General features: G+C 36.9%; 1 protein-coding gene across 1 annotated transcript; it reads right to left on the bottom strand.

Moving 5' to 3' along the window:
• Positions 1-1,007: 1,007 nt before the first annotated feature.
• Positions 1,008-24,691, bottom strand: adgrg4a (adhesion G protein-coupled receptor G4a). The gene is made up of 28 exons (XM_007892696.2): positions 24,645-24,691; positions 24,113-24,232; positions 21,433-22,050; positions 21,087-21,131; positions 20,171-20,380; positions 17,435-18,052; positions 17,089-17,133; positions 16,173-16,382; positions 15,395-15,489; positions 14,746-14,807; positions 14,356-14,395; positions 14,228-14,253; positions 13,960-14,114; positions 13,186-13,315; positions 12,782-12,891; positions 11,769-11,973; positions 10,997-11,162; positions 10,181-10,324; positions 9,677-9,799; positions 9,393-9,438; positions 8,552-8,655; positions 7,638-7,759; positions 7,132-7,400; positions 6,923-7,019; positions 6,095-6,378; positions 5,518-5,619; positions 2,899-3,028; positions 1,008-1,543 (listed from the first exon to the last, which is right to left on the bottom strand). The coding sequence occupies exons 2-28, from the start codon at positions 24,210-24,212 to the stop codon at positions 1,336-1,338; spliced, it is 4,464 nt and encodes a 1,487-aa protein (XP_007890887.2). The 5' UTR covers positions 24,213-24,232; positions 24,645-24,691; the 3' UTR covers positions 1,008-1,335.
• Positions 24,692-27,435: the final 2,744 nt, after the last annotated feature.

The following is a 27,435-nucleotide window of genomic DNA, read 5'->3' as shown; positions in this document are numbered from 1 at the left end:
CTTGAATTGAATTCTTGCCTATTCTATATTAATCAGGGGGGAATTTTGCCCTTTCGCCAATGTTGCAAATAATATATGGGCCACAAATGATATATAATGTTGCTTATCTTAAATGGCAGTAAATTCAAGGTACCTAATCAAAACTAATTAATATGTAACTACCTTCGGGATTATATCATTGATCGAATGGAAAAGAAACAAACCAGTACAGCTGCTAAACAAGTATGTCCTGTCACGCCAACAGACTGAAACCATAGAGCAAAAGATGGGTTAATTAAGCACAGAGAGTGTGTTTGCTAAGTGTGAAGTGAAACTTGAACAATCCTATTTGGAGGTACATAACCACGTAGAAAGTAACTTGCTTTTCAAGTTTAAATCAAGAGAATTTGGGTAAATATCACAATGTTGAGGAACAGAGAATAATGGCATGTGATAATATATAATTAGAAATATACTTACTAGGTCTTATAATGTCCAGAATTCATAAGCACAGTGTTTCATAACTTTGTGCATTCTGACACTTGTAGTTTGTAGTTATAATTTGCATTAATTTGAACATTGATATTACTGATGCTTACTTTGACCCAGATAAAATAAAAATACTGTATGTTCTCAACCAAGAATGCCAAGCAAGAAAAGTATTTAATATACATAACTGAATCATAATTCACAGTATACATTTTTGATCTCTATTACAATTTCACCAAACGTTTTGCAACAACACCATAGTAGTGGATTATTACTGATGCAATCTTTTCATATTAGAAGAGAAATAATCTTTACATCAATCCTATTGCAGGACTTTTGCTCGAAATAATTTGGGAAATCATTCAAAAACATTAGAAATCAAGTTTTACTGTAGTCAGAAAATAAGATCCCTTTGCTTTTGTTTTAATTTTTAGACATTACAAAGTTACTATACAGTTAATCTTTCACCAGTTTAATGATTTGTGTAGAGTAGAAGCATTTGTCTTTACTCTCTGTGTACATGATCCTAATCTTCTGTCCGTCCAACTGATGACTATGGTTGGGTCTCTTTGAGGCTAAATTGACTTCAAAGTAACACGCCTTGTAATGGAAGATACGAGTATATTCTCCTCAGCAGTCTTGGTAGTCCAATACCTGAGTTAGGCAGGTCCACAGGGCTCCAGGGCGCTGTTAATGATGAACCGGTCAGCCTAGTTTATTGGTACAATTTGAATGCCAGTCATTCCTCCCATTTGGCTCCTGATCACTCCATAAGACAAAGCTCTGATAGGTACAATGGTCCTAGCTGGACAAGTAATGGGAAGCTTCTCAGTGTTCTACAATGGTAGGCTTCACAGTCTTATCTGGTTAAACTCCAGCAATACCCAATTTGGACTGGGGTCGTGAAGTTGCACTTATTCTCCAGGATTGGGTAGGCAGGGAATTTCCCGCTGTGGTGAATGTGCACATTCCATTATCAGATGAACAGATATCGAACAGACTCGGAGCTCTCAGTAGGTTGGGTTGGAGACTCTTTGGTGATGGTGATGGTTTTCCGTATGTGTTAGACATCCGGCTGACCAAATAAAAGATAAAAATGAAAGCCTTTCATTACTATAATCTTATCCAGAGTGGTCATAAACGTCTGCATTACCTTTACAGGATTTTTGTGTGTAGCACAACTTTTGAAACTGTATAGTTTCATAACACATCCCTGGTATAATTGTCCAAAGCCGTGCATTTACTTTCTTGAAACAGTTTTTTAAATTTCTATTACCAAACACAAACTAGACACTTTGTTGCTCCTACCCTCCTCCTTCCAATGAGGAGAGAACCCCAGTACTTTATCAATGCTGCAATTTTAAATTGGCATTCAATAGAGAAAGGAGATGCTACAAGCCATCTGGTGGCCATTAATGGAACGATTTATAAAGTCAGCAAAGAAATATGTTTTGAAATTGCCATTATTATATTTCTTCCTTTTTTTCACCTTTTTTCCATAATCTATGTTAAAAATAAGCAGAACATTGCGGTTCATCAAATGCCAATTGCTAAAAGGACACGCATCTGTCTGTTATGGTTTATAATGGGAAATGTTGTAATGAAACAATTGGGGAAAGATAAATTGATAAGGGTTCTGGGTTCTGATTGATACCCAGTCACTTTTACTGGAGATTATGCATTAACCAAAGTACAGAAAGACTGGTGGCAACTAAGGAATTCACCCACAAAATAATATTTTTTCTATATGTGATAGTGAGGAAGAAAAATTGCTCATATGATTAGAAATAGTATTAAGCTTGTATTTCACTATGGGTGATATATTCCTCACACTACAAAGCGTAGTGAACTTCATAATGTGTGTTAACAGGTGGCCTGGATTGTGCTAATGATAGTTTAAATCCACCCAACAATTTACCACCTGCAAATTCGGTCTTAAACATTTTGAACAATGTGGGTGAAACCCTAATTAAAGTTTCTTAAAACTGTGGTGGTGAACTGCACAGCCCTAGGCAGGGGAGATAGTAGCTTTGACCTTAATCTCAGTTTCAATACCATTGTTCCAAATATTTTTAAGGCTGATTTTGCAGGTGGAAGAATGTCGGTTACAGCCTTAAATTGTTGTGACAGCCAACACCCAGAATTCCACAATGTTAGTGCAGATTGAGAATATTACTACACTTGCGGCATGAAGAATTGTTCTCCATCTTGAGTTGTTGAGCGGAGGCAGGATATTCAATTATGTAGCTTGGCCAGTGTTTTAATAGGTTAAAAAAACAATTTTAGTAAAATAATCGAGTGCCCACAAGTTGTCACTTTTTACTGTATTTCAGATAATAATAATACTAATAATAATAATAATAATAATAATAATCCTCGTATTTGATATAGTGCCTTATCACGTCTTTCAGACATCTCAAAGCGCCTTACAGAATATACTCAGAGTTTGATACATTGGAGGATGAGGTGGTAGAATTAGACTTTGAGGATTGGTTGGAATGTGCTAAAGAACTCTTCCCGAGATGTCTCAGTTTTGCATTTGTTCCAGTTCTGCTCCACTCTACAAATACAAAGAAAATAAATAAACCATATGTTACATTAAATGCACTACAAAACATTCAGTCGGATTGGCTCTACAATGAGAGAACTGTGAGCAGGATTATTCTCCATTGAGTTAGAACCTATCCATAGCTGGCTATCAAAATAATAATAATAATAGTAATCCTTACCTTTGGTGTATCGCCTTATCACATTGGAAGGACAACTCAAAGAGCTTCACAGGAATTACTTTGAAATGGAGTGACTGGATAATTGTAGGCAAAAGTGGCAACACAATTGTGCACAACAATGTCCCACAAACAGCCTGGGTATGAATAGTCAATTTTATTTGGGGGATTATTGGCCAGGAAGGGCAGCAGAGAGAAACTCTCTTCTTTTTGAACAGTGCCATGGGATCTTTAACGTCCACCTGAACAGACAAGACTTCAGTTTAACGTCTCACCTGATATACAGTACCTCCGACAATGCAAAACACCCCCTAGCACTGCATTGGTGTGTCATCTTAAACTATGTGAGTTAAAGTCCTGACGTGGGATTTGAACCCACAACCTTCTGACTCAGAGATGAGAGTGCTGCCACTGAGCCAAGCTGACACGCTAATGCTATAAATAGGCAACAATAAAGAAGAGGGCAGCCATTACATGGTAAATTATGTTTTCTCAACTGATTTTAAAAAAACTTGGACTGTTTTCGAGGCTTTTTATTCCATATTTCTATATGTATTTCTATATATATTCTGTAATTCTATGGGCATTAGAGGATTTATTGACCCAGCACTGATTGTCAATCATGGAAGAATTATTTGACAGATTAAAAGATACTGTGTAGTTGAATGACCCAAAGACGCTGTTTTCCACCATCCATCACCTGCTCCGTGCACCCCCTCAAGCCCCCTCTATCCTCACATCAAACGTCAAGTACGAAGAGGTCCTAGACTTCTTTGCCTCAAAGATTGAGAACATCCACTTGGCTGCATCGTCCTCCCCTCCCCATGTCCACTTCTACCCCACCCAGACCATCCACACCGCCTTCCCCCTCCGTCACGGCTCCTGCCACTTCCCTCTCCTTACGGTCCTTTCTCTCTCTTCCCTGTCAACCACAAACACCCAGTTGAAGTTCAGCACCTGCTGCCTCGACCCTCTCCCCACCCAGCTGCTGGTCACTCAACTTCGGTTACACCTCTCCCTCCACTCCTTCCTTAGGCCCCTGCAGTCTGGTTTCACGCTGCCCACAGCACAGAGACAGCGGTTGTCAAAGTCACAAACAACGCCCTCTCTATCTTTGACCAGGACTCCCTCTGCCTCCTCATCCTCCTGGATCTCTCTGCCGTGTTCAACAAAATCGACCATGCCATCCTCCTCCAGCACCTCTCCTCCCTCATCTACCTCAGTGGGACTACACTCACATGGTTTGAGTCCTACTAACCAACTGCCTCCATTACACCTCGCCAAATTGTTTCTCCACCAGGTCACCTGCCAGGTACCCCAGGGCTCCATCCTTGGCCCTCTTCTTTTCCTTATTGATATGGTCCCTCTGGGCAATGTCATCCACAGACACAAGCTAAACTTCCACGTGTATGCTGATGACACACAAATCTACTTTGCCTCCGGTACCAACTCCAGGTCCGCCGATGTTCTATCAGCTTGTCCGGCAGACATCAGGGCCTGGATGTGCAAACTTCCTGCAGCTAAATGTGGTCAAGACAGAAGCCATACTCGTTGGCTCCTGCCAACGTCTTCTCTCCTACGGATCTGGCCTTCTCAACCTCCCTGGACTCTCCCTCACACCAATGCGTGATTTAGGCATCCGGTTCGACATCCAGTTGTCCTTTCTCCCCCAATACAGTGCCTGACCATGACTGACTTCTTCCACCTACACCACACTGCTTGCCTCCTATCATACCTTACCCCAAATGCAGCCAAAATCCTTGGCCATGTGTTTGTCACCTCCCGCCTGGATTACTCAAACGCACTTCTCTCTGGTCTCCCCAGCTCCACTATTCAAAAGATCCAGCTCCTTCAGAACTCTGCCGTCCACACACTGACCCGGACCAAACTCCGTACCCGCATCTCACCAGTTCTGGCCCAGGCTCCACTGGCTCCCCATCATCGATTGGATAGACTTCAAGATCCTCACACTCGTGTTCAAATCCCTTCATTCTCTGGCCCCTCTCCGCTCAACTGGCACCGGCTCCTGCTCGTCCCTTGCACCCTCACCACCATCACTGTAGGTCACCCTTTCAGCCACTACGCCCTGAAACCCTGGAACACTCTTCCTCAATCCCTCCACTTTGCCCCATCTCTCCCCTTTTTCATGTCCCGCCTGAAAACCTTCCTCTTCGACCGTGCTTACAGCCACCTCCTCCTACACCACACAATTTTTTAAATAATTCTTTCTTTTCACGGTATATGATGAACTCCTAATGCTTGCATTCCTTACATTCCTGTGTTAGTGAACAGTTCTTAAATAATAGACTGCAATTATTCCTACCAGAGTTTTCATTCAGTTTAAATCTACCGCAGCATAGATGCATTCTCCACTGCTTGCGCACATTTTCTTTCATCAGGCAATGAAACACAAATATGAAGAAGCCTGTGAAGATTAAACAAAATAAGTGATGTAATTCTAAAGACCTCCGAAATGATAACTATACCATTTCGGCAAAATAGAAGTTAAGTAATGTGTATAATTGTTTTGGTTCTACGGTTGTTCTATAAATCTATTACTCTTCAATTCAAAGGTTGAAAAAGCTATAGCATAGACTTTTCTCACAGAGAGAGAGAGTAACCTGTTTTGCCTTCAATTAACACAATTGGTCAAAGATATTGTGAGTAGGAGATTGTAACAGAAATCATATAACACAGAAAAGGTGTATATAGCCTATTATTCTAAGATTTTAAACATCAGCATTTAAATAGTACAGCACATCCTGATACATAATCTTTGCATCCAAAAATACTGGATGTTACAATGTACCTGCTATAATATAATACCTTTGAAATTCAAAGAAATATCTATGCAGAATATGCAATTCATGACAGCGATTTATAGTCTGTATTCAAATTACCTTGCAATGTGTTGAAGATTGTAAACAGGTACATGAAAGTGATCTTCACGGGGCCCCATGCAAAAAAGGCAAAGCCCCATGTTAATCCCAGTAAGATTGTCAGGCTGCCAGTGCTCTTTACATTGTGAAGAAATACATTCCGTCTATTCCTGCTGTGCATTTTAGCTTTCATAGTGTGAATCTGGTTAAGGACCACAATGAACATCACTAGGTTTACAAGGAATATGATACTGAAGTAAGTCACCACTGATGTATAGAAAACTGTGATATCTTGGATCCAGCAGCTAGGAAAAGATTGAAGAAATAATTTGTAGTTATTATATTATAACTGAAATCAAGTTAACAAAATCACATTAATCTATTCCATTTCTGACAAAGTAGTGTTAAAATACAGGGGAAAAAAAGCACAGTAAGGTGCTGAATTTGCCCTACCAGCATGTGATAAACTGGCATCCCACGGTTCCCACATGAAACTTTTTGATGTTAGGAGAAAACAATGTATTGTTGCACCAGTAGCACGTGTTGCGATATAATGAATGGTTTAAAGAGGTTGTAATTGGCAGGAAAATTATTTCAGTTAATAGAAACAGAATGAGTGCTTGTGGACTTGCACAACCTGTTTCTTAAGAAAAGCATATCAACCCTTACAAACTCAATCACGTAATGGGTTTTGGCCTTCTATAGGCCTGCATAAATAAAAACCCATGGGATCTAATTATGAGCTGTACACTTTATGTGGAGAGTCCACATTGAAGGATAATTGTAGGATTAGCTCAAGCTGTGGCATTGCTATTTAGCATGCTGTGGAATAATGGACTTTCTACTTACAACGTATCAGTTGGATCAGTAGATATTCCATAATATTCCTTGCCATAAAAATCCTTGTCGATAGAAAGCACCACAACGACAGCAATTGCTGGTACTCCTGTATGGAACAGAACAAATTAAATAAAGGAAAGAAGTGGCCATTGTATCCCAAGATACTACACTTCAAATATTTCATTGTTTAGAGAATATTTAAATGATGTGAAACTCACCCCATCCAATTATACAATACTTCAGTATGTAATGACGAACATAGATGTTAAAGACCTTGACCAGTGCAAAGTACATGTGGACCGCTTCTATTCCCATCCAAGTAAAGGATGTTAGCAGAAAATAATGTAGGAAAACAGCCACTGAGATACAAAGGCTAGAACTGTCATAGGATGCTATCCAGGAGTCCACCAGGAAGACCATATTTAGCATGAGCAAAGCAGTACAAAGATTCAGCAGAATCTTAGACGGATAATCTCTGCGAAGTTCTCTAACAAGAAGAATTGTTCTGTTAGTATAATCAGTCAGACAGTTGAACTGGCATTAACAATCAAGCATACATTTTTGAAATCTGAGTCTTTGATACAGATATATATGATATACATTTACTATTTTGCACATTCATATTTTGTATTAATATATTCATAAAGATGAAAACTTTTAGTAACATTAATGTCCCAATAAAAGTAGGAAATCTCACATTAATTCATAATATATGACTACTTACTCAAAAATCAGGTAAGTCAATAAAACAATCCCCAAGAAGATCGATGAGGCACCACATCCGATGTAAGTTATGAATGAGAGCAGTTTTGTGTTAAGAGGATCAATTCGGGTCCCAGAGATGCCCTGAAAAACAAAAAAAATTAGTTTTCAAGTAAAATTTATAGTGTGCAAAAGGAAAAAGGAACAAAAGGAAAGTAGGAACGAGTGAAAACTCTCTTCAAGTAAAAAATCAGACAATTGTGTCAGACAAATCAGACAAAAGGCGATTTCATTGCACAGAGGAAACCATAGACTGCATTTCCAATGCAGTCTATGGTTCATATACAGTCTGTATTTCCAATACAGTCTAATTCACAAGTAGAATTTCCAGGACAGTAAAAACAATGTTGAGAATGATAGAATTTACAAATAAGATGGGCAGATTGAGAACAAATACAGCACAATGTACCACTTGTCCCAGATTACCTGCACACTAAGGAAATGCCTAATAAAATCAGATACACGATAACTACTATTTTTAGAAAATCATTGAAAATTGGATTGGTGCCTGGAGAATGGAGAAGGGTGAAGGTCATCTCAACTTCTGAAAAGCGGCATGAAGAAAACCATGAGAACTATAGGACAGGGAGTTTCCATCTGCAGCAAGTAACATATGAAATGGCACCCTGAAGCACCTGGAGAAACATGGAACAATGAGTCAGCGTGGCTGTAGTCACATTGCCACACAGGAGATTGGCATAGAACAAGAGGAAGGGAGATTTTGAAGTGTATCAGAAATTGGGCAAAGAAAAAAAGTTTTTTTTTATAGCTCCCTATCATGTTGAAGCATCTCAAAGCGCTTCACAAATAATGGCTATCAGCTTTAGTTACTTTATTGGATGCCAACATTTGCACCTGATGTTATGCGATTCTTACCAATAAGATTCCGAAGTGAGTGAGGTGGTTACAGCCACAGATCGTGTAATTTACATCAGTGTATATTACTCCACAGCCGGTTGAGTTCCATGCACCAACACCATCTGTTAAAGAAGAAAGATGTTTCAATCTGTAATGAAGGCACTTTTATAGATAGCATAGTTCTGCGTGTTGCATGCCAAGATTTATATTCAACATATATCTACATAAATTGTGCTTTATCCAAGCAGTTTAAGATACTTATTAACAAGGGAACAAGAAACGGCTATTCTTCCTTTCACTCCTATTCCCTCAAATGGCTATTGTAAACCTACCACATCTGAATGTCAAATGTGCTCAAGTGAAAATAAAAGAACATTCATCCATTCTTTTTCTCCTTCAACATCATATTTCAACCCTCTCCACCCTAACAGTAGAGAAATTCTGGTGTACAGCAGAGTATTTGTTCATCTCTGTCTGCACCTGTTCCCCAATCTCAAATAGTGTTCTCAACTGTTCCACACATTAACTCTTCTGTGGGGAATAAATTCTTGTATTCTCTCCATTGTTTGAGACTCTTCACTTTACCCTCTAGCCCTGCCCTCCCTTAGAATAGCTGCAGAATATTTATAGAGCTACACTTGAGAAAACCCAAATACAAAAATATTGGCATTAGTGTCAAATCATTCCCCTACTGAGATAACGTATTCAGTTGATAAAAGTCGGGGAAAATGTCTGAGAGATCAGAACAGGTATTGGAAACATGAAGAATGATTTGTTTTTGCCGAGAAATCATGTAGAATTTTTTTTAAATCTTAGGGGCTGAAATTCACGAATGTCTTGTGAAAAATAATCTACTTACTATTCTGTTCATAATCCCAGAACACGCATGTCACTGATTCTGTAATCTGTTGAGAAAAATACTTTTAGGTTTTGCTTCTATTTCTTTGACCTTGGAGTCGAATGTGCAATCAATTCTAAGAGATTTCCTTATTAAAGAATCCGAATCCTGAAAAGGTAAAACATTTTTTGTTCGATTTGGATTATTTTGTAAACAATAAAAATAGTGATTGAATGTGGAGTGTTTTTATTCTTAAGGGTCTGTTTCAGAAGCAATAAAAAAGGAATCTGAATGAAGTACTTTACCGATATGGGATGCAAGTGTAGTAGTTTTATTTTCACTGGGTCACTGAGATTTATGATTTCGGTTCCAGCAACACTTGAGGCGACCACATAACTATTGAGTCTTTGGTTATTGAGGCTTCGATCCTATGGTTGCAAAATAAAATACGTTATGTAGATTCAGCTTTATTACTGCATTTGCTCCAAGTAGCTAAAACACACCTTGTTATTAAAAGAAAACTATCATAAAAAAATAAACATTTTACATGAGCTCTTATTGGTTTTCTTTGTTCCTATTCTCTCTCCGTCTCTCCTGTACATTTCCTCCTATATAGCTTAAGAAAATCAATACAAATATTGATTGACATTGATCACAACCATTGTAGTCCAGGGCTAGATGATCTTACTCTCCTGGTTGCAGATGATGGGACAGTATAGGATACCATTGGGCAACATGTAACAAGGCAGTAATACAGTTAAACAATTAACTAAACTTGGGTATTAACAAATTTACTATGGATATTTTACCTGGAAGAGTGAAGCCTTCCTATAAAACTGGAATTGAATTCTGGAAGTTGAGGATACAGATTCTGTTTGAAAACTGTTTTGCAATGAAGTTGGTAGCACAATGAATAGGTCAGGCTCGCCAATAATTATTTCGTCCATATAGATCTGTTAACCACAGTTTGAAAATGAATTTTATAGAATATCATTATGTTTATTTTAAATCTGATATGCAATGAAAAATGGATATGTTACATACATAACTAACTTTTAATTCTCCATATATTTCTGTTTCTATTCAGAAAAAAATTATTGTGCACCATGCTGGTTCTATGAGAGTCAACATGAAATAGATTCTGTAGATATATGTCCTACCTGCTCCTCTACTATATCACAGAATTGTTAATCATCCCAAATTACACTGGACATTTGAAAGAAACAAACACACCTATAATTTGGAACTTGCTATGTTACAACAAAAACATTGAATAGGAATACTTATAGCGACAGAATAAAAGAACTTGATGCAACTACTTATTTGCCAAGTTTTACAAGTAAGTTCACCAGCAGAAATATGTTATAGTTAGAAATATTGGTTATGATCATTTCATAAAATTTACAGATTATCATAAATACTGTACATTGATTTTTTCTCAGGTTCATAGTAACAATTTATCCAGGTATTTATCTTGTAATCAGATTAATACTATGAAAATTGTTTGAATGTTTAACACACTTTTAACATTTATATAGGAATTGATAGAATTGCTCAGTAATTGAACATACAAAATCAATGGAACATAATTTAATCTAAGAATATTTTTTCAATAAAGTTCTTACCATAGGAGTGAAATCTTCGCAGTATGAATCAATGCTAAATATCATTCCATTGAAATGACTGGAATTGGCATTGACCATAGTCGTGCTAAAGACCCCTTTAACAAAGTCTATCTGAAAATCCGGAAAATCGAATTTGTCTCCTAAAATGTTTATGGTGCTTAACATCCTGAAATCAAATTTATTTTAAGATGTAATCTGATGGTTGCTTAATGGGTTATCAATAACAAGTCTAAAATGAATATGCTAAATGTTATAATATTCAGCTAAAATAAAATTAATTTACACAGCTCACTATAGATTGCAAATGAACTGATTTTCAGTTCCCTGCAAAAAATCACACTGAAAGAATAACTAAATTCAAAGGCATATCTTCAAATCTTATGGTATATTTCTTTCTGCAACCTGAATATACTGCAGTTGTATTAGTAATACATGAACACCATTGTGAAATAAATAATCATTTATACTGTTCACTGTTATTTTCCGCATGGCAGAGTGATGCAGAAATGAGACACAACTTAAAAGTGCCTCAATTATTTATCGTATGAAACCAATATAGAATACAACACAAATCAAAGTCACACAATACATGCTAATGCTTTAGTGTTGCACAGATTGCAAAAAGGACTAAGTTCTAGATTTAAGTCGATTGTTTTGTTCTAAAATATCTCTAGGAGTGTCTTTCATTTTTTTTACTATCAACTTTATATTAGCAGAAATATTAAAGGAGACATAGATTAGTTTCAAAGTTCTGTAAATAAAACAGACTTACTCTGAAGAGACGTCATAGAGATCATTTGCTTTGTTCAACAGGTTGTCAACAATTCCTATCACGTTATCTGTCAGCGTAGGAGAAAGCTCTCCAAACTCCACGACATCAGATGTTTTTGAAACAATGATATAGATCTCTTCCTTTGACCAATCGGATGTATTATTGGTGAGAGCAAGCATTTGAATTGCATATTCATCTGCATTTGCTGTTTAAACATTGCGAAGAAAAAGATGACTTCAGATAATAATAATAAAAATCCTTGCATTTCATATAGCGCCTTATCACTTCATTGAGGCATTTCAAAGTGCTTCACAGAAAATACTGCAAAGTGGATTAATTGTGTATTTTAAAATGTGAAAACATTAATGAAAAGTATTAAAAAAACAGGTAACGCACTAGGTATTAGTCAGGTGTTAAAATGAATATGTGAGAAAGTATCTTCACATATTGGCAATATTATAAATCTGAAAATATATTTAGCAAAGTGGGGTAGGTTTAGAATATATAGGACATGAATACTTTTCAATGGATATACGAGGATGATGTAAAATATTCAACAATACACGTATGCTCTTGAAAAATTTGCGCCCCAAACTTGTTCCCGCCACCACTCTCCAAATTTATGTGCCAGATTCTCCAGTTTTCTCATTGGATCCAAAATATACAATCCATACATCTTCTGTATTCCTATTAATTATTCTAGCAAATAGAAATTAAAACATTGTAGACATAGTTTGTAGTCAGAACATGTCAGATGACATGAATGTGCACTTCTTTTTGATTTCTGCTACTTATGCCTAATCATTATTATTCTGGTTACATTCCTCAAAAGACATACTTTGTTAAATGAACTAGTTTTAAATAAAGTCTTAAATAAGACTTTTTATGTTTTTTAATAATAAGTAAATTTTCCACTTATGCTGTTATCCCATATTTAGAGGTCTAGAGTGCTATATATTAATACTTGAAAATAATTCTTGCAGTTAAAGAAAAACAAATTCCAATGGACTTACTGGAATTGATAGTGACATTTTCCAGATCAAGGATGCAACCTGGTATTGTCTTGCATTCATCCAAGTCATGATCTGCCCATTCTGACAAATTGGTTACATAATTCAGATTACTGTAATACAAGAAAGAAAATCGAGCAGGTCCGGATGGATAGACACTTAGACAGTAAAATGTATACTGGATATTTTAAAACCATTCACCACAAATAGTGTAGTATAATTTGGATTGTGCAATATGATTCAGAAGTGAATCACAGTTGAGTCCTGGTGCGGAGACCACGTTGAGAAGATATTTTTGAAAGGAAATCAATATCAGTTACTGGAGTATATACATCAATGGTAGCCATCAATTCTACTTCCAAATGGTCTCCTAATCGTTTGGGGACTGTGTAATCATATATACCTACCATTTCCTCTTTGCCATGTAATTTGTGGGTATAACACAGCTTAATCTGACTATCTTCAAAGGCTCAGTCGAAGGCCATGTGTAGTTTCCTTTAACTGTTGATATGAATTCTTCTGGACAAAGACCTGGAACTGATTGGGTGAGTAGATGCGAATATTATTGTAGCTCATTTCTGAACATATTTTCTTTATTAAATTACTGATTCTCAAAAAGTTAAGATTTTAGTATTAAGCAAATTTCATTTAAAATCAAAAGCTCTTGATCACATATCTAGGTAGAGAGGAACTTGATGGTGATGATGAAAAGGAATACAAATGTAATTGATTAAAATGATTTAAGCTTAATTTAATAAATGTGCTTCTTAGTTGAAGGACTTCTATGCAGTAAATCAAGATGCCTTGCTAAAAATCCTTTAGACTCACTATGATTCGACCAAAAATGATCTGTCAAATATAATATGTAACAAATTATTTTTAGCAGTAATTTCAAATAGAGCAATGATTTCAAATAGAGTAATAATTTCAACATGACAGAGCTGAAATGTGTTTGTAGGTGAAAAGAGAAAAAATGGAAAAGATGGAGCAAATAATGTGTCAGCTGACAAATGATTTGATGTGATATCACACTGAATCTATAGTATTATGAAATGCATTTGATAGTTGCAGATTAGTAAACACTGTAATCTTTTATTTCATATAATTTTGTTATGAATTTTAAAATCAGTTAATTGTTAATCATTTTGAAATAAAAGTAATATCCTCCGATAATACATTACCTAGTCGAATAACACATATATTGAGAGCATCTACTGACATGGTTAATGTAGAATCTGTATAACTTTCATTTGTCAATGTGTCCTTTATCTCTTGTTTTATTTGTGATTCTTCCTCAGCTGAAGTTACTTCCAATGCAGTTATACAACTGTATTCACTAGAATTAAAAACAGTGACAGCGCTGTTATAATTGAACATGTATGTTCCTGAAATTTAAGTGGTAAAGCCATTCAAACAAAATGAGTCCTATTCAAGGAGTTTAGTTCTTACCTGTCAAAAGCTGAATTCCTTTGAATCTATAAATATAATTTTGCAAATATTTTATTTTAATCAGTGTGTTTTATGTAGATTAATATAATATCTTCCAATAAAGTACTCATTTAATGTACAAGACTTACTTTGTCAGCATTTATAATGATTCCAGTGCCCGTATTTTGTCTGAAAGGGTAATTGTATGTATATATTATTAAGCGTTTGTGCAAATTCACCTTGTCAATTTCGCTGTAGTGCTACAAGCTCAACATTTTTTTNAAACAAAAAATAATCTAATATGAACCAATTAAAATGCGCAACTCTTGCAATACTTCAGCTTGATTAAAATGAATGTGAATTTTTACTCTTCTTTTAGCTTGTGGTTATTCCATCCCCAAAGTTCCTTCAGGGAGGAAACAAACTTGTATATTCAACATTTTTTTTTGTCATTCAAGCTAAGGTTATGTTCCCACTATCTTTCCAATGTGAAGGGTGCTATACAAGTGTAATTTGTTGTTATTGTGATATGCACATACCTTTGCGCAATGTTCATCAGTTTCAGATCCAGCAATACAATATTTGTATTGATTTTCTTGAGCTATATAGGAGGAAATGTACGGCAGCAAACATTAATGCAGTTAACAAAGTATTAGATTTGGAGCAATCTTTTTCTGAATGGTTTTGTATGTTCTAATATAACTCTTTGAAACTCTTTGTTACAGAATCAAAACCCATTAATTGAGTATTTCTATCACACGAGAGCAGGTTTGGGGATTACGGTGTCACTAACAATGTGAGAACCTCCAAATACATCTTCAAACCTTTTTTAAAGAATAATTTCACTTTTAAACTGTATTTTGCAGAAAGCTTGAAATACGTTGACTATTTCACAGATTCCAACATAACAGCTGGATTTTCTTCTGTACCTGGAGTCACTCTGTTCCAAGAGCTGCTGGGACTATTGTGTTACTTCCTGAAATGTGTTTCTAGGTATGTGAGCGCATAACTCATGCATTCTAAGATCAAATCATGTACGAAAGGGTTTTCATATATAAATGGTGATATTCAACAAGACATTTTTTCTTAAATCTTAATGGGCCAGGAATAATAGTTACCATATTTTATACTTTGTTGGCATTTCTGCATGGATTAAGCTAAAAGGGAATTGTGTAATGTATCTGTTACCCAATTTGTTGTAAGATTCAGAACTTCTTGAAAAGAGAATGATCCACCACCAACACTCTTCACTTGAATGACCATTGTCGTTTTGAATAAATGGACTGTAATACAAAGTGAAATTAGTATACACCCTGTCAAAATAAACACATTGTGATATAAAATATGTGGCATTTCAGAACCAAGTTAATAGGATAATTAAATGCATTTTATGGTGATTAGATAAACGGTTCCCTAATTATCATCTGATAATAATTTTCACATTGACACGATTATGAAACTTGATATGATTTACCTTTAAATTGGTTCACGTATATGGTAGGTTCATAAGATAAAATAAGCAGAGTTATTTATTTGTACTTAAATTTTGGGAGGAAACAACTAAGGTAAATATTTCTTCCAATAATAGTTATGTTATCAAATTCTAGATTTAATCACTTTGTTGCATTTCTGTGCTCTTCACTGTATTGCAGTGTTTTGTTATAATGGGTGGCATTGGTATTATGCATGATTAAAAAAACATTAACTGTTTGTATCAGATTTCTGATTGTTATGCATTATTGCATGGGACCTGGATGTGCTAGTGATAACCAGGGGCAAAGTTTTTTTTTGAGCAAAGTCCTTTGACATTCAAGTATAGCTACTTGCCTCTGCTGCTAACAATTGTTTGGAGATAAAGACATTTAAAATTATAAAATAACAATGGAAATTAACCTTTTTTTTTAACGTTTCTTAAATATGTAAACACCTACAATAATAATCCATGCACGTGATCAATGCCAAATACCTAATACGGGTGACGTCCCCGGAGAGTTGGTCAATGATGGCCCAGTGACCGTAGTGGGAGGAATTGATTTTGAAGTGGTTGTAGACGTGAGGAGACTTGAAGAAGTTGTCGTTTTTTCAGTTGTACTGGAAGTTGGTGGGTTTGGAGGAGAAGTCATTTGTGATGTTGAAACGGAATGTGAAACAACAGATGTTATTCCATTTGAAGTTCCTGTAGGTATGATTAAATCAAAAGGTGTGTACTTGTCTTGCTGAAAGTGTAATACTTTCTAGAAGAACGATAAATCACATTTCTTTGCAGCAATATGTAATATATGAAATATGACTACTTGCAACATAAGCCAATTTTCTTACTCTTTTCTTACTTTGTTACCTTTCTCTAATATAAACTGATGCGTTAAACTGTAAAATATTTTCCCCTTGGTTTCACTTTAAAGGAGGCTAAAAATTTAATTTGTATTCTATTTCATATTCATGTACTCTGGTCATATTATAAAGATGGCATTTTTGAACATGGGAAATTCAGAGTTGAGGAAAGACCGTTTAATTTAATTTTGAAACCAATATATTTGCTTTAATTACTTACATTAGTAGATAGTCCAAACATTTATAACTCTTTGAGTATGGTTTTTCCTAGGTTACATTCGACTTGACATCCTTTTGGCTTACTTTGAATTGCTATTCTGGGTTTATCTTACAATTATAACATTTACAATTTTATATAGTTTGTTGAGGTTTCCCCTTTCATTGCCTTCCTGACTATCTATAAAACCTATAATAAAAAAAAGGATTGTTACACAGAATTAAGCAGCAACAATTATGAAAGGATTTGTATTATGATACATACTTTTAGGGATTTACACTTTTCAATGACTATGTACATGATTTTATTATAATACTGAAACCTTTATACTTACCCGCAGAACTGAAAGGGGTCTGAGTGGTCACTGGAACTGATGAAGCTACAGGGAAAAAAACACTATTATACATGATGCTTCTAACATGACAATAGGTGCCAAAAATGAAAGCTAGATTATCTTGAAAGGTGTGTAGTGCAAATAATGTCAATGCAGAAAAATGTTCCAGATGATAACAACAACTTGGATTTATGTAGCGCCCTTCATGGGGGATGGGGTCTTGGAGCACTTGGAGCAGTTGAACAACACCAACAAACAACAAATTACATTTGTATAGTGCCTTTCACATCATAAGACTGACTACAGCAATGCTCTTCATCCAAGGTAAGTTTCAGACCTGACTTACCACATGGCAGGGTGGAATCATCTACCAGAGTTTTGCTTGTGAAAGTCCAATGATCTGTCTGCCAGTTGACAACATTTCCATCAGTACATTTCGACATGGAGAGTTCAGATGATTTTACCACAAAATTCCACAGTCTAAAATAATATAAATCTCCTAAAAAGGCCCAGGTTTTATCAAATTCAATATCTGAACCTTGCTGTTGCTGCTGGTACTGCCCCAGCACTAAATTTCCATTGGGTTTAACTTTGCCAAGTGATATTTTAAAATTGAATATCGACGTGCCATTTAGGTACACAAATACCTGGCTAGAAGATTTGCTCCACGTTAAACACACTATGTGCCACTCATTTGGTTGCACTGTGATGCCAGTCCAATATTTTATTCCAGAAAGCCATATAATAAGCTTGTCATCTTCTCCTCCGATTCCTAGTTCTTGTTTATCTTCTGACTGTGAGATGTAGTATGTAAATGCTATCCACTTTCTGATTTGCGTTGTCTTATGAATATTAACACATACAGTAAGCTCATCTAACATAGGTATATTGATACCATCGTGGAGTGTTCCATACTTTGAAGGTACATCAAATTTAGCTTTTTGTCCTTTCATAGATGTAGTGTCTGCAATCAAAATGATTATTTGCATTGCCTAAAATATATCGATAATGTAATAATTTCTTTAAATATGATATTGAAGATCTACAGACGCAATAAGATGTAAGACTAAAATATCATCAGGGTTCTCATAACAACCCTGATCCTAAATCAGAGCTAACATTGACATGTGAGCTCAAAGAGTTTTATCGTTCTCATCCACAGGAGTGAGGGGAAGTGTAGTTGATGTAGTTTATATGGACTTTCAAAAGGCATTTGACAAAGTGCCACATGAAAGACTTGTAAGAAAGATAGAAGCCCATGGTATAAAAGGGACAGTGGCAGCATGGATCTAGAACTGGCTGGGAGACAGAAAACAGAGAGTTGTGGTGAACGGCTGCTTTTCTGACTGGAGGGAAATGTACAGTGGCGTCCCCCAGGGATCGGTATTAGGACCACTGCTCTTCTTAATATACATAAATGATCTGGACTTGGGTATAGCAAGTACCATTTCCAAGTTTGCGGATGAGACAAAGTTAGGTAGGGTGGTAAACAGTGAGAAGGATAGTAGCCAACTGCAGGAAGACATAGACAGAATGGTAAAATGGGCAGACACATGGCAGATGAATTTCAATGTGGAGAAATGCGAAGTAATGCATTTTGGTAAAAAGAATGATGGGAGGCAATATAGGCTGGCAATACAATCTTAAGGGGGGTAAAAGAACAGAGAGACCTGAGGGTGCAGGTAAATGAATCCTTGAAGGTGGCAGGACAGGTAGATAAAACTGTAAAAAGGGCAAATGGGATACTAGGCTTTATAAATAGGGGCATAGAGTACAAGAGTCAGGAGGTTATGATTAACCTATACAAAACACTGGTTAGGCCTCAGTTAGAATACTGCACCCAAGTCTGGGCACCACATTATAGGAAGGATGTTAAGGCGTTGGAAAGGGTGCAGAGGAGATTTATGAGGATGGTACCAGGAATGAGGGACCTTGATTATGAGGAAAGGCTAGAGAGGCTGGGATTATTGTCATTGGAGCAGAGAGGGTTACGAGGAGACCTAATAGAGGTTTTCAAAATCATGAGGGGATTTGATAGGTTAGAAAGGGAAAAACTGTTTCCACTGGTGAGTGTGTCGGTGACTCGAGGTCACAAATTCAAAATAGTCTCTAAAAGAAGCAGAGGGGAGGTGAGAAGACATTTTTCCACGCGACGAGTTGTTCGAATCTGGAATGCATTGCCTGAAAGGGTGGTTGAGGCCGATTCGATAACTACTTCTAAAAACGCGGTGGACGGGTATTTGAGGAGGACGGGTCTGCAGGGTTAATGGGGAAAGGGCTGGGGAGTGGGATTGACATTACATTGCTCTATTCAAAGTGCCGGCACAAACTCGATGGGCCAAATGGCCTCTTTTTGTGCTGTACGATTCTATGATTCTATGATAAGTAGCTGATTGGGGGAGGCAATATTTATCAAGTAATTTAACTAAGGATTAATAAACACAATTGTGATATAAAATACGTGGCGTTTCAGAACCAAGTTAATAAGATAATTAAATGCATTTTATGGTGATTAGATAAACGGTTCCCTAATTATCATCTGATAATAATTTTCACATTGACACGATTATGAAACTTGATATGATTTACCTTTAAATTGGTTCATGTATATGGTAAGTTCATAAGATAAAATAAGCAGAGTTATTTATTTGTACTTAAATTTTGGGAGGAAACAACTAAGGTAAATATTTCTTCCAATAATAGTTATGTTATCAAATTCTAGATTTAATCACTTTGTTGCATTTCTGTGCTCTTCACTGTATTGCAGTGTTTTGTTATAATGGGTGGCATTGGTATTATGCATGATTAAAAAAACATTAACTGTTTGTATCAGATTTCTGATTGTTATGCATTATTGCATGGGACCTGGATATGCTAGTGATAACCAGGGGCAAAGTTTTTTTTTGAGCAAAGTCCTTTGACATTCAAGTATAGCTACTTGCCTCTGCTGCTAACAATTGTTTGGAGATAAAGACATTTAAAATTATAAAATAACAATGGAAATTAACCTGTTTTTTTNAACGTTTCTTAAATATGTAAACACCTACAATAATAATCCATGCACGTGATCAATGCCAAATACCTAATACGGGTGACGTCCCCGGAGAGTTGGTCAATGATGGCCCAGTGACCATAGTGGGAGGAATTGATTTTGAAGTGGTTGTAGACGTGAGGAGACTTGAAGAAGTTGTCGTTTTTTCAGTTGTACTGGAAGTTGGTGGGTTTGGAGGAGAAGTCATTTGTGATGTTGAAACGGAATGTGAAACAACAGATGTTATTCCATTTGAAGTTCCTGTAGGTATGATTAAATCAAAAGGTGTGTACTTGTCTTGCTGAAAGTGTAATACTTTCTAGAAGAACGATAAATCACATTTCTTTGCAGCAATATGTAATATATGAAATATGACTACTTGCAACATAAGCCAATTTTCTTACTCTTTTCTTACTTTGTTACCTTTCTCTAATATAAACTGATGCGTTAAACTGTAAAATATTTTCCCCTTGGTTTCACTTTAAAGGAGGCTAAAAATTTAATTTGTATTCTATTTCATATTCATGTACTCTGGTCATATTATAAAGATGGCATTTTTGAACATGGGAAATTCAGAGTTGAGGAAAGACCGTTTAATTTAATTTTGAAACCAATATATTTGCTTTAATTACTTACATTAGTAGATAGTCCAAACATTTATAACTCTTTGAGTAAAGTTTTTCCTAGGTTATATTCGACTTGACATCCTTTTGGCTTACTTTGAATTGCTATTCTGGGTTTATCTTACAATTATAACATTTACAATTTTATATAGTTTGTTGAGGTTTCCCCTTTCATTGCCTTCCTGACTATCTATAAAACCTATAATAAAAAAAAGGATTGTTACACAGAATTAAGCAGCAACAATTATGAAAGGATTTGTATTATGATACATACTTTTAGGGATTTACACTTTTCAATGACTATGTACATGATTTTATTATAATACTGAAACCTTTATACTTACCCGCAGAACTGAAAGGGGTCTGAGTGGTCACTGGAACTGATGAAGCTACAGGGAAAAAAACACTATTATACATGATGCTTCTAACATGACAATAGGTGCCAAAAATGAAAGCTAGATTATCTTGAAAGGTGTGTAGTGCAAATAATGTCAATGCAGAAAAATGTTCCAGATGATAACAACAACTTGGATTTATGTAGCGCCCTTCATGGGGGATGGGGTCTTGGAGCACTTGGAGCAGTTGAACAACACCAACAAACAACAAATTACATTTGTATAGTGCCTTTCACATCATAAGACTGACTACAGCAATGCTCTTCATCCAAGGTAAGTTTCAGACCTGACTTACCACATGGCAGGGTGGAATCATCTACCAGAGTTTTGCTTGTGAAAGTCCAATGATCTGTCTGCCAGTTGACAACATTTCCATCAGTACATTTCGACATGGAGAGTTCAGATGATTTTACCACAAAATTCCACAGTCTAAAATAATATAAATCTCCTAAAAAGGCCCAGGTTTTATCAAATTCAATATCTGAACCTTGCTGTTGCTGCTGGTACTGCCCCAGCACTAAATTTCCATTGGGTTTAACTTTGCCAAGTGATATTTTTAAATTGAATATCGACGTGCCATTTAGGTACACAAATACCTGGCTAGAAGATTTGCTCCACGTTAAACACACTATGTGCCACTCATTTGGTTGCACTGTGATGCCAGTCCAATATTTTATTCCAGAAAGCCATATAATAAGCTTGTCATCTTCTCCTCCGATTCCTAGTTCTTGTTTATCTTCTGACTGTGAGATGTAGTATGTAAATGCTATCCACTTTCTGATTTGCGTTGTCTTATGAATATTAACACATACAGTAAGCTCATCTAACATAGGTATATTGATACCATCGTGGAGTGTTCCATACTTTGAAGGTACATCAAATTTAGCTTTTTGTCCTTTCATAGATGTAGTGTCTGCAATGAAAGGGAATCAAAATGATTATTTGCATTACCTAAAATATATCGATAATGTAATAATTTCTTTAAATATGATATTGAAGATCTACAGACACAATAAGATGTAAGACTAAAATATCATCAGGGTTCTCATAAGGACCCTGATCCTAAATCAGAACTAACATTGGCATGTGAGCTCGAAGAGTTTTATCGTTCTCATCCACAGGAGTGAGGGGAAGTGTAGTTGAAGTAGTTTATATGGACTTTCAAAAGGCATTTGACAAAGTGCCACATGAAAGACTTGTAAGAAAGATAGAAGCCCATGGTATAAAAGGGACAGTGGCAGCATGGATCTAGAACTGGCTGGGAGACAGAAAACAGAGAGTTGTGGTGAACGGCTGCTTTTCTGACTGGAGGGAAATGTACAGTGGCGTCCCCCAGGGATCGGTATTAGGACCACTGCTCTTCTTAATATACATAAATGATCTGGACTTGGGTATAGCAAGTACCATTTCCAAGTTTGCGGATGAGACAAAGTTAGGTAGGGTGGTAAACAGTGAGAAGGATAGTAGCCAACTGCAGGAAGACATAGACAGAATGGTAAAATGGGCAGACACATGGCAGATGAATTTCAATGTGGAGAAATGCGAAGTAATGCATTTTGGTAAAAAGAATGATGGGAGGCAATATAGGCTGGTAATACAATCTTAAGGGGCGGTAAAAGAACAGAGAGACCTGAGGGTGCAGGTAAATGAATCCTTGAAGGTGGCAGGACAGGTAGATAAAACTGTAAAAAGGGCAAATGGGATACTAGGCTTTATAAATAGGGGCATAGAGTACAAGAGTCAGGAGGTTATGATTAACCTATACAAAACACTGGTTAGGCCTCAGTTAGAATACTGCACCCAAGTCTGGGCACCACATTATAGGAAGGATGTTAAGGCGTTGGAAAGGGTGCAGAGGAGATTTATGAGGATGGTACCAGGAATGAGGGACCTTGATTATGAGGAAAGGCTAGAGAGGCTGGGATTATTGTCATTGGAGCAGAGAGGGTTACGAGGAGACCTAATAGAGGTTTTCAAAATCATGAGGGGATTTGATAGGTTAGAAAGGGAAAAACTGTTTCCACTGGTGAGTGTGTCGGTGACTCGAGGTCACAAATTCAAAATAGTCTCTAAAAGAAGCAGAGGGGAGGTGAGAAGACATTTTTCCACGCGACGAGTTGTTCGAATCTGGAATGCATTGCCTGAAAGGGTGGTTGAGGCCGATTCGATAACTACTTCTAAAAACGCGGTGGACGGGTATTTGAGGAGGACGGGTCTGCAGGGTTAATGGGGAAAGGGCTGGGGAGTGGGATTGACATTACATTGCTCTATTCAAAGAGCCGGCACAAACTCGATGGGCCAAATGGCCTCTTTTTGTGCTGTACGATTCTATGATTCTATGATAAGTAGCTGATTGGGGGAGGCAATATTTATCAAGTAATTTAACTAAGGATTAATTAATTAGCCTTCAGCCTCTCAGCCCCTAGGCTCTGGAACTCTATCCCCCAGTGCCTTCGCCTTGCCTCCTCCCTTTCCTCCTTCAAGGCCGGTCTCAAGACCTTTCTCTTTGACCGTGCCTTCAGCTCCCCTCTCGACTCTCTACCCCCTCCTCGCTCCCTCCCTTCCCTCCCCTCACCCTGACCATATCCCCCCTGCTCGGGTCCTGACCCAACTGTCCAGCGCCTTGGGACGTCCTCCCGACGTGAAAGGCGCTCTATAAATGGAATCTTGTTGTTGTTGTTGTTGTAAGGAATGGCAACATTTGTGGACTGCGAACTAGACTGTTCACTTGTCCTGGCCATGAACAAAGTGGAATCAGAAAGAGGAGAGAATTGGTAGCAGGAAAAGAAGGAAACCAGGACGAGAAATAAAGTTTTAAAGGTTGTCCTCTCGTGCAGTTTTATGACAGTATTGTGGCTCTGTCACCTTTGCTTTTCATGCTAATCAGAATGTTCATTTTCTAAACTGCTTTATTGCCTAAAAATACACTGTAACATGTCATTTATGCAAAGGTCAAAGAATCAGAAAAGTTTTACCTGCTTGAAGAATTTGGAGTAAGATAAATACACCAAGGTTCAGGAGCCACTGAGATTTCCAATGCTGCTTATACATTCTCAACGGTGTACAGGACACCATTTTGCAAAGGTAGGTGGGATCTGATTTTAAAAGACAGTAAGACATTATCATTGGACTTTGTATGGACTCCCTTCCATAAAACATAATACTTAAAATAGGAGCAATATCAATGGTGTTCCTTGTCTTAATTACAACAAGGAATACTTACATTTACTCACAAAAAACTATGTCAAGTATTAGCAAAAATACTTTTGAACAACTCACTCACCTGTCAGCAGCAGTTAAAGCTGTTCTGATTAAGGATAAAAGTTAAAATATCAACAAACTGCTCTTACAGTCCTGTACATTACTCAGATTGTCTTAGCCATCTGTGAAAGAACATGTTGAATTTCTCAAAGGGATTCACTGCAGTGAATCTCAGTGCCTTTCCACTGCCTGAATTGATTACATTCCACTGAATGAGATTTACAGACACTGGAAAAAGCTGCTCACCACCTGCATTATAAAAGTTTAGTGAAGCTGCATAGATTTGCCGTGACAACCCGATCCTCGTGATCCAGTCGAATGTTACCCTTATCAATTTCCTAGTCATTTATTGTTAGCTCAGGTAAGACACACCTGTAAATTACACCGCCAACATCTCAAAATAACCTTTGCTTATGAGTCAATGACTGGCTACATTAAATAAAACTAATGAATTGATAAATTACGTTCATTATCATTAGCGGCTTCAAGTTTTATTGATTTCAATACGAACGAACATTAATTGCACTAACAGGTTTGGAATCTAAGGTTATAGAATACTAGTACAATTCTTTATTTACCTCAAAATGATCCTGTACTTGGATGAAATGTTATACTGTACGTCACTTTTGCTTATTAGTAATCAAGTATCGTCATTATACCATTATCCTGATGGCTAAATGTAATGTAAATATGTATAGACTTTATCCCTTTTATTGTCGCCCCAGTGATTATTGTTAAAAATAGCCATTATACTTGATAGATGTAATATCTACCAAGTTTGCTTGTAATTTATAAATGACGTGTTTGTCTGCAGGAAATTGTATAGAACAATACTGATAATAATGTTGATAATAATCTTTGCATTTGATATATCATTGAAATATCTCAAAATGCTACATAGGATTTACTGTATAGGGAGTGACTATTTGTAGCTTATCCCAGCAACCAATTTGCACAAAGTTATGTTCTACAAACTGCCTTGAAGTGAATGGCCAATTTTATCTGGTATATGGTGGATTGTTAGCCAGGATACCAGGAAAAATCCCCTCTTTCCAAATAGTATCATGATATCTTTGTGGTTAACCTGAACAGGAAGGTGGGGCCTCATTTTAATATTTCACCTCTGACAATGCAGCACTCCTCCAGAATTGGGCTGAAATATCAGCCCAGACAATCAGCTCAGAATCCCAACATGGGGCTTTGAATCCATAAACTTCTGACTCAAGGGAGAGAGTGTTGCCAACTGAGCCATACTCATAAGCTGCTGAAATTTTGCTATTGGTACAGCACCAGAAGGTCAGCATAGTCATGAAATAAGCTAACTGCGAATGAAGAAGGAATCAACTGCAAATCAAAAGAAGGTATTTTGATCTTTGCACATTGCTTTGCATATGCCAATTACACTTAATAGATAACCTATTACATTAATTTAGACCAAGAATTCAGCTGATAATGGAGATTATGAAACTAACTTGAAAGATAATCACTAACCCGAGAAGTAATAGTAAAATAATCGCTAAAGACATTCTTAATATTTTGACAAAAGATCCCATAGCAAATACTCTATATAAAAAATAACTCTTCTCAAATGTCAAATGGCCAACCAGTGAATATCCTTTTTGGAGAGAAGTAACAAAGGTTTCCTTCGAGCTGAACTGACTCCAAGATGACATGCCTGCCAATGGAATAATGGAATCACGCCAGCCCTCTGTGGTGGTCTCGGTAGTCCAGTTCCTGAGCCAGACAAGTCCGTAGTATTCCAAAGCACTGCTGATCGCAGCACAGCCAGCCAGGCTCATTGGCAGGACTTGGAAGGGCAGACACTGGGGGCGAGGGGTCATCGACTCAGCTCCTGTTAACTCTGCAAACCAAAGCCCTAAAGGGGTAGTAGGGTGGTCCCGAGCTGGACAAGCAGCAGGAAAGCTTGTCAGACAGCGATATCAATGGCAAGCTCTGCGTGTCACCCCAATGCACACTCACAGGTACCCAAGCTGTGGCTCCTGTGAACTTGTGCCCAATACTTTCCGGAATTAGGTAAGCAGGATGCATCCCTCCAAGGAGAGAGTGCACATTCCATTCCAACAATCTATCTCTGGGATTTCCATGAATGCGTGGTGGAATGCATGGAACTCTCAGCTTGATTTGGACGCTCTTAAGCATGGTGATGGGTTTCTGCATGTATCAGACACCCAGCTGATCAAAAAATATATAATATATACTGTAAGGCAAAACATAATAAATAATATTTATGATAAAGTATCCTGTGGTAAATAAAACTATAATGATTTACAATATCACATCAAGATGAAAGACGAGAAATGTGTATGTCTGATAAACATCCTTAGTACTTGGCCTGGATGGAAATATTTCCCTCATAGATGGAGATACTCACATTCTCAGTATTTGACTACAGTTTATAATTTGTTTGAACAAATTAGATAAGATAACCATCTGATGAAGAAACATGCCCTACTGTAAATTTTGTATCTAGAGAATTACATTCAGTGACAAATGTTTGCATTTTCAGTCTATAATATAAAAACTAAACATTTTCTTTACATTGTGGCAATTGTGATATCAAGAAAATAACATTTGAAGAATTCCCAGGATAGAAACCTCTGTTACTTATTTTAATTTTTAGAAGTTATTTAGTACTGTTTTTAAATGTGTTCATAGAGGAGAATCCTGATATAACAATTGAATTTTGAACTCAATCTTCCTAGGGATGGGGAGTCAGTGGAGCCGGTCGAGGGTGGGTGTGATGGGGTCACAGAGCGTGGTGCAGGATAGGACACAAGCTGCAGAGTTCTGGATTATCTGCAGCTTGTGAAGGGAAGAGTTGGGAAGGCGGACAAGCAGGGGGTTGGCATAGTTGAGCCTGGTTGTAATGAAGGCATGTATGAAGGTTTTGGCGGCCTGAGGGCTGAGGCAGTGGAGGAGTCGGGAATGTTATAATAATAATAATAATAATCCTTGCATTTGATATAGCGCCTTTCACGTCGGGAGGACGTCCCAAAGCGCTTCACAGAACACACTG

Source organism: Callorhinchus milii, unplaced genomic scaffold (assembly GCF_018977255.1).
Source record: "Callorhinchus milii isolate IMCB2004 unplaced genomic scaffold, IMCB_Cmil_1.0 Scaffold15, whole genome shotgun sequence".
NCBI lineage: Eukaryota > Metazoa > Chordata > Chondrichthyes > Chimaeriformes > Callorhinchidae > Callorhinchus > Callorhinchus milii.
The sequence above is the reverse complement of the archived record's forward strand: the minus strand, read 5'-3'. Positions and strand labels throughout refer to the sequence as shown.